The sequence below is a fragment of the Alnus glutinosa genome, chromosome 13 (genome assembly GCF_958979055.1).
Source record: "Alnus glutinosa chromosome 13, dhAlnGlut1.1, whole genome shotgun sequence".
NCBI lineage: Eukaryota > Viridiplantae > Streptophyta > Magnoliopsida > Fagales > Betulaceae > Alnus > Alnus glutinosa.
This window is the reverse complement of record NC_084898.1, coordinates 8,232,867-8,241,429: the sequence shown is the minus strand read 5'-3', so window position 1 is coordinate 8,241,429 and position 8,563 is coordinate 8,232,867. Positions and strand designations below refer to the sequence as shown.

The 8,563-nt window shown below is 35.0% G+C and overlaps 1 protein-coding gene across 1 annotated transcript; it reads right to left on the bottom strand.

Annotated features, from left to right (window-relative positions):
- Positions 1-1,151: 1,151 nt before the first annotated feature.
- Positions 1,152-8,235, bottom strand: LOC133854510 (uncharacterized). The gene is made up of 17 exons (XM_062290749.1): positions 8,077-8,235; positions 7,766-7,904; positions 7,629-7,679; positions 7,367-7,542; positions 6,812-6,889; positions 6,590-6,701; positions 5,887-5,971; positions 5,729-5,780; positions 5,535-5,596; positions 5,345-5,460; positions 5,144-5,265; positions 4,355-4,423; positions 4,145-4,202; positions 3,594-3,667; positions 2,423-2,471; positions 1,910-1,989; positions 1,152-1,428 (listed from the first exon to the last, which is right to left on the bottom strand). Exons 2-17 carry the CDS (start codon positions 7,887-7,889, stop codon positions 1,366-1,368), a joined length of 1,371 nt encoding a protein of 456 aa, XP_062146733.1. The 5' UTR covers positions 7,890-7,904; positions 8,077-8,235; the 3' UTR covers positions 1,152-1,365.
- Positions 8,236-8,563: the final 328 nt, after the last annotated feature.

Below are 8,563 nucleotides of genomic sequence, written 5' to 3'. Positions count from 1 at the left end.
TGTTTTGAGTGTTTTTCCTGTTCTTGATTACAGATTGTATTTGGCTTTTGCTCTGTGTTTAATCTAGCCTAGTCATAGCTTTTTAGCACAGATTGTTTGTGACTGATTCCATAGTACAAGTAGTGGTGTGGTCCTCCATCAATGCATAAGTATCTTTCTGTTGATTAGGTTTATCTGCAGCAATCGTCGGTATGATCTGAGTTTTATGGGGTATTTGTATTGGGATTTTTGTATTGTTCTGAGTCCCTGTATTGATCTGAGTTTGACTCAGTCTGATTGTAATTTCGTTACCCCTTGGATGAATCAATGAAATTATTATATTTCCCTCAAAAAAAAAAGAGGTGGTCTAATGCCTACACGAGTAACCGAGAGAGATAATGATGCCAAGAAAAAATAAAAAAAAATAATAAAAATAATGATGCTTCTTCAGATCAAAACGACAACGCATTTGTGATTCCCAATACTTCGATAGATGATGAAAGGTATGTGTAACCAAGTGAAGAAAACAAAATACAAGATCCAAAAATAATTGAAGTGCTTGATTGGGGAAACCCTAATAATCTCCTTTTGTGAAATAGACTACAAGACGCCCCTGATCTGCACGTAAACTAGACAGGGACGTGTGGTGAATTAAATGTCAATTTCAAGCTAAAAACTACATTAAGAGTAGTTTTGTCATCCCGTTTGGGAGGCCAGAAAACTCCTACGAATAATGGTGGGGAATTCCTATCAGCTTTCTTGAGGTAACAGATATATTTGGTAGCAATATAATAGGCTCACATGCAAGTAGACTTGAAAATATGGCACTCTCAAGGTCAACCATGGAGCAGTTTCTACCGACAGTGATTTCTGGCTCCCACTGGAATGAATCGTCAGATATTTTATATCCTGACAGCAAATAATTAGGTGAATCTCAACTTTTTTAATCAACCAGTATTTATTCATCCTCATAAATGGCCATTTCTTATCAAACAATCTAAGAAACGTAGAATATCTAAGGCTTAGAATGGAATCAGCCGAATCAAAAAGGCTTTTTCTATATTGTGATAAATATATCCAGAATGGGTACACTGAGAACAAAGAAATTTATGCTGTGTTGTGCTAAATGGTGACACAAAGCATGCAGAATATACTATATGAAACGTTGCATGTGCCTTCAAACTTTTGCCATTAAACAAAATGAAGTTTGCCAGCAACAATACACATTCATTTAGTTTTCTGGACAAGAGAAGGTGAGATTTACAAATGTTTGTTTGTTAAGTTTCCATAATGATTGTATCAATTCCTTAAAATATATAACTTCACATTAATAATAAGGGTGACTCTGAAAGCTGGATACATGTTGATGAATTAACTAGAGTTGCACTACCAAGTCAGGGAATTCTTTGAGTGTTGCAGTTTCGCATTGTAGGAATTTTCTATCTCCTCCTGCAACAATTTTGTGAATTGCATAGTTAACCTAGTGCTTCCTTCTCAAAAACTAGCAGCTTCAACAGAAAAATATATGGAAAAATAATTTATATATTTACACAGCATTTAAAGCATATGCATTACGAGGAAGAAATAGACGTGCATTAGCAACCTTTTTGACGTTCCTTGAAAGGAAAAGGAAAAAAAAGAAGGAACTTCATTTCGAAAACTACAAATTTTGTTATCTTTTTGTACTACGCGAATAGGACCATTTCCAAGGCCTAACTTTTAGCAAGTGGTCTTTATTTTGGCAGATACCGTATATTGTAAGATAGGTATAGCCTAGAATAATCCAAAACATAGACCGAGGACCACCCAATCAAAGTCCAAAAGTGAAACCTTAAATTTGTAATAAGCAGACAGATGCCAAGACAATTCTGGACTAGAGCAAATTTCTTAAATCGACATACAAGAGACAACAAGAGAGGGCGAGAAATACCTTGCAAGACTTCAGTAGAGGTTGTAAGAATGACGATCTGAAAAACCTGATTGATTTTCCAAGTGAGGTTCTATCCCATTCTGCCATCAAGCAAAAAATTACAACACCATCAGTACTACTGGAAAAACAAATTCCAAATGGAATCCGTGTCAAAGGGGGCATGCAATAAAAAGGATCACCTGCAAGACCTAAAACAAAAGTTGACCAATCATACAACTATCTGACCGCCAATTTAACTTCTCAGTTGTTATCATCTCCAACACTAATTTAACAAATCCTATTATCCTAAACGGAAAGGAAGCCCCACCATTGCATCAACCATCTGGTGTAATTAATTTTAGATCAACTCCATGAACCACCGAAGAAGTACCAGGATGCATCGAAAATTTGGCGATCAACACAAGGACTGTAAAGGTAATGCAACAACTGGAAAAAAAAAAAAAAAAAAAAAAAGAAAAGAAAAAAAAAAAAAAGAGGAAGAGAAGAAGAAGTCCTAGTTTTGTATTAACATACCATTACCAACTTCTTCTCTCAAAGCTCCCATGTTGATTTCTTCTAAAAGCTGCAAAAATTAGATAAATAAATAAACAAGAATTCATGAGATCCAGGAGACAAATTCCACATAATCTGTAATAAAGTGAAAGTATTCGTCCTTCATCATCCTAATTCCTCTTGCAAATCTGCAGGAAGGTACAAGTGTGCTCCAAGAAGAAGATTTCTAGACAGAAAAACTAGCACATTTTTATTTTTTTTTTATAAGTAGAAAAACTAGCACATGTAATGTATTAAAAAGTAACCAAAAAAAAAACTTGTTTGATTAGTTAAATCATGTGGTTATTAATCAAGTGACACATTAATTGGATGCTTTTAGCAAGCATGTATGACAGAAGGCAGCTGGCTAAGGAAAAGATGAGCTGCATTTAGTCATGGTAGAGAATATCATATTTTACTTGAGTAACAGGCAGTTGGGATAGATGCTTAATGGAGTTGAGTTTGAGTAACAGCATAAACAAACCCATCAAAGTTCTTAAGAAACTCTAACATAAACAAATTAATAGCCCAAAACTAGGCCTACAGGAGACTTTAATTATGCTGAACCTAGAAACGTACTAATTATTGTATGATTCTAAATATTAAGATGGTCTCAGTGGAGAAATCAAGATATATATTAACAAATATTTGTTCATAAAACTTGGAGTTGGCTATGTGGACAAGTATTAAGACTATGAAAGATAAAACTAGAAACAACAGTAGAAAAGGCTAGATATTGGGATGGGCTAGGTCCCTTGTCCAAACCTTACAAAGCTTCAACAATAATATTAAAAAAAAAAAAGAAAAAAGAAAAAAGAAAAAAAAAGGGCAGTCACAACTCCACAATTTCCAATAAGTGGCATAATAATAGGTTATGTAAAATTTCACTTCTTCTCAGCCCAGTATTACTGTTCTTATATGGAGTAATTCCAGGCAAATTTCAGTCCAGACACTAAAGGAAATTGTTGAACCTAAATAGGTTGCATCACATAGAAATCAGCAATAATTCAAGGTCAAAATCATTAGAACAAGAGCTAAGTTGTTCTTAGATAAAAAAATTTACAAAACGTTTCAACTGGGATTGAAAAATCTTCCCTGCTGGCAAGCAGCTATGCAATGGAAAAGAAACAATGATTACTTCATAAAAGTTTACCTTAGAAAGGGTTGGTACTGCAGTAGGATCAAATTCCTCACAACAATTCGGATCAATAGGAACACAAACACGGCCTGGAAAAGTAGAATAAATGACTATTAGATACTAAAATGACCCACAAAGCTAACCTATATTTGCCAGAAAAGATGGTTGCAGATATCACTTATTCAAGGCTTCATTCGATAAGCATATGACTTCCATCACTAGTAGTTAACAACTAATATTACTTCCTTAAGTTAAAAAGGTTTTGGCGTTTGAGCAAAATAAAACCATTAAGATTTTCAAGAACATCATCTGATAATGTTTACAGTCAAACCTTTTTTTTTTTTTTTAATGGGCAAGTAGAGAAATATATAAAAAGCGTAAAGGCGCCTCGAAGCATACAGAAAGTATACAAAAAGGACACCAAAAAAAAAAAAAAAAAAAAAAAAAAAAAGGAAGAAAAAAACCCGCAAAACCCATAAACATTAGGAAACCCAAACAACCCATACAGGAAGTTTACAGTAAAAAATTGTTCATAGCCAATACTAACAAATATTCCAGAGGCTGACCTGTTTTTGGGTGTACACAGAATGGTGCTTTTAGCAAATGGTTCATGTGTTTTGAAACCTAAAACGCAAATAGATACGCCAAATGAGAAGACTATTATAGCATGTCAGATATAGAAGGTTTACTTGTGTAAGGAGTATATAATTCCTTATCTGTTGATATACGACCCTGAGAAGTATGTGAACTTAAAACAAGGGTGGCATTACACAAACCTCCATATCTAGCCTAGGATAGGTAAAAGAGAATACAATCTCTTCAACACACCTTCGCAGCCCTTGTGCCTGAAACAAGCAGTGGTAAAACAAAATTAAGTTCCACTAAAATTAAATCGCACTTTACTAGATTAGAGAATTTCTTGCCCCAGCCTTTCTATGGACCCATCATTACCTTTGTCATAATTGTATTCATCCTAAGTTTTCCAATATTTGGATGCCTGAAACCCCTGTTATTACCTATTTTCTATACATTGCATGGATAGCACTCAGCAACCAGTACTAGGTTTTTTTTACATCTTCCTTAATTTCTTCATTCCTATCAAAAGATCACGTCAATAAAGGTTCTATCTAAGTTGACCTAGTTATAACTAGAGAACACATCACTATGGTATTGATAAAATTTGAAGCACACAGTTGTAGAAAAAATAGGCAGTCTAATAATTGTACTATAAATGGATTCAAGGTCATAGGGCCAGACATTCATACAATGCAATCCAAAACACACTATGCTGATATCATCTCTATTAAACTGTTTTAAGCATTTGCTGTCTACGTTATTAGAATGTAATGATGTCATTCCAGGGGAATGATAAATAAAACAACAAAAATTTGGCTGAAAAATCTCCTAGCCCAATCTATTGCATCTGGATGCCTTATACGAAATTATAGACCAGTATACATATTAGTTCTCTTCCACTATTCATGCTAGCATGTGTAGCACAGATATCCATTTTCTATTACAAGGTCCTAGAGAGTGACAATTGTGCGACACTAGAGATATCATACCTTGTGTTTTCCCGATTGCAATATATGTTTTAGTTGCTCCCATCTGACAACATTAGTGTCTCCTTTTGAAATGGAGGATCGCTTGTTCTCCTGCCACTTCCCCCGAAGCTCAGAAGTAATAGCTGCAAAGATAACTTCATGTGAAATACTTAACTAACTATGGGCACAGAATATTTTATACATAACTGAAAAAATGTATACATTCATCAGGAATCATCTCTAAGATCTTCTCATATTGCTCCTCAGTTGAAAATAGTTTTTGAGTTAAAAGCAATTTCGACTCAAAGAAATCCTTGAGAACTTCAGTATATGATCTCCTGCAGAGATGGAATGTCTTAGGAGAGGAAATAACGGGCTCAGAAGTTGAAATTCAATATATATTAACACTTACGCAAGGAAGGGATGCAGAACAGGACCAGTTAAAGACACCTTTTTATGACTATTTTCATTTCCCTGAACAGAGTACAGAAAAAACTAATCTTCATACCATAAGACATATTCCAAATTCAAAAGTTTTTCAAAATCATAATATACTACAAACATATTACAAATTCAAAAGTTTTTTTTAACATCATAGTATACTACCTTGTAGACACGGAAATATTCAGCAATAGATGCCCTCTGTTCATTTGTTAACCTGCAGGAGTAATGGCGGTACAGTTTTGGATCCTTGAGTGTCACGACATGAGTACGGAATTTGAAAAATATATATTATTAAAATATTCGACTATTTATTGTATAACCTCCTTGCTTTCTCATCACAAACCCAGCAATGAACACCACGTCGACCGCTAAATACCCAAAGAATATGATTAAAACCAAAATCATCTGCAACAGAGGAGCGAAAGCCAGGTGTAAGGGTCTGTAAAACCATACAAATAAGAAAGGAGACGATCAAAATCAATTAACATAAAGCTCCAACATTGTCTGATATGAAACTTGAGATAAGAGGCATGCTTGAGATATGAAACTTGAACAGGCTCATATGCTTTGTCTAACAAAAAACCATTTTACAAAACTTAAAAAGAAATCAGTTTCAAGAAACATTATTTTGATGTCTTATGAAAACGAGCTGTTTCCATGAATAATTCTTTTTTAGAACAGTTTCCAAAAACACTTTTGGTAACACATTTTACAATGTTTTCCATTTTTGTGAATTCAAAAATGGATAAGTGCTTTTGAAAACAGGAATCAAACAAGTGCTCATTAGTGTTAGTGGAAATTATAGTGATGGGAATAACTTTCTAGCATCGTGTCTGTACATAACAAAACCCCTTCAAATTCACCATTAATAAGTGCTAAGAAGTCTCTCCAGTTGTGTTCATTTAAACACAATCCCTGTAAGATCTAATACCCAGCAAATTATTCAAAAAAAGATATTAGATGCCAATTAGTCTTTCTCCCTCCGTTTGCTTGGGTCTAGGAGAAAAGCAAATATCACCCTACCTCTGAGGGAAGTATCAATCACTTTGATAGCAACTGTCATTAGAGGCCAACAGTCCAAGCAAACATCAGCTCCTGAGCAGCAGAACCTAACATCATCATAATCCGTAATATCCTGCAGAAAAAAGTGTAAGCCAAACAAACAAACAAACAAGCAAGCCCTCACAGTCAAACTTTCAGTTAAATTGTGACCATTTTAGTAGCTTTAAAAGTTGATTAACTTACAATATCAAAAACAAGCTCCCTCTCCACTGGAGTGAAAACATTATCACCAGATTGTGCATATGCATGCCTCTTTGCAGGCTGCAGCATGACAAAGATTAAAAATTAAAGAATTTTTTTTTTAAAAAAGAATAGGGTCGAGAAGGACAACAATTGAAATTCAAAAGAAACCAAGAATAGGAACCCTGGCATTCAATTCCAGTCTCTGCTATGCTTAAGAAACAATGATGGATTCTGTGATTGTGCATACAAGTTACCAACTCAACTCATTACATGCATTATAAGAAATTCGGGAAAACTAACATGGCAAGTATGTACCAAAAGAGATAGTTGTTATCTTCAGTTAGAATTGTAAGGTTTAGCCTGAAGAATCTACTAGATAGAACAAAATCGGCTAGTACATTCACTATCATCATCTTCAAAAGAAAAAAAATATACTGAACAAAGTATAAAAATTCAAGTTCAAGTGTGAGGACAAGTTATGTCAATAAAGCAATAACTGTTATCGAAAACATGTATCGAATCATCATCGTAAGAGTGGTCTAATAGAAATCTTACATCCACACTGTACACAGGCCCGATATCGATTTTAAACGGACACTTCTCTTTGATGGAATTTTCAAGCTCAGATGCACTGCTGAAAGACTGGAAGCGCAGATAAATATCATTATCCAGCGTGAACGAAAACTCTCTCCGGCCGAAGTAGGATTGGTCACAGGCAGGATGCTTCCCATCTACACATAGCAATCAATCACATATTCAACATAGAAACAAATATCAGTTTCTACGCAGGTGCACACACACACACGCAAGGCTTTACCATTTCCATAGGACATCCATTTGAATATATCTGCGTGTGGAAAAAGCTTTCCTGCCACAAAGAAAGGCAACAAAATGTCCACATGAATAATCGAATCAAAGCAAATTCAATTTCAGCTTAAATTAATACAATTATACCGTAATAGACTTTGAGATAGTTGGCGTTAAATCCGTCAGGAAAGGCGTTCCGTTCACAGCCTTCAGGTTCACACTCATCAATTACCATGTCTTCGCTTCCGTTTCCGATTTCCTCTCTGGTCATGTTTGAGTACTGAGCCTAATCCCCCATAAACATAGCAAATCGTTTCAGATCTCAGCGGAATCAATGGATCTAATTAATCTCACAAAAGTAGTAAACCCTAACCCTAGATGATAAGAGAAGCATTACAAGTAATGTTGAGAGTAAGAAGTATTAGGTCAGTCGAAGAAGAGAGCAAGATGGTGCTTACGAAGAAGCTGTTTCCTCGTGAAATCGCAGCCGCTGGTCGTGAACGCAGGGTCTGGGATGGGCTTTGAAGTGGCGGGAAGAGGAGAGGAAGTGTAGGTCTTTTTTTGGCGGGAAAATTTTGGTGGGGTGGGGAAAAGTAAGGTCTAGGCTCGAGGGACTCCGGAGGTGAGTTGTCTTTCGTCGAGATTCTCTACTAATTTTTTTTTTTTTTTTAATTACCTTTTTTTTCTTTTTTTCTTTTTTTTTCCAATGAACTACCGGTCATTGTCAATATGCCACCACGAACTGACTCCTCGATCAAAAAAGAGCATGCAATTATCATTTTTGTATATTTACCCCCTTCCGTTATGAAATCTCGTTAAATTATACGGAATATTCTATTTTTAGACTTTAAATTTTGTTTAAAAACAAAAATATCCTCAAATAGTAATTTAATAAAAAATTATATTTTTTTATTTTAAAAAAAAAAGAGTGGTGGCAGCCACCCC

Excerpts from the sequence above, each read along its gene's own strand:
- LOC133854510 (XM_062290749.1), bottom strand. The coding sequence starts at position 7,889 with ATGACCAGAGAGGAAATCGGAAACGGAAGCGAAGACATGGTAATTGAT. Across the intron at positions 5,461-5,534 it reads GTTCTGCATCCCTTCCTTGC|GAGATCATATACTGAAGTTC; the intron begins GTAAGTGTTAAT and ends CCATCTCTGCAG. Across the intron at positions 3,668-4,144 it reads CTGTGTACACCCAAAAACAG|GCCGTGTTTGTGTTCCTATT; the intron begins GTCAGCCTCTGG and ends CTACTTTTCCAG.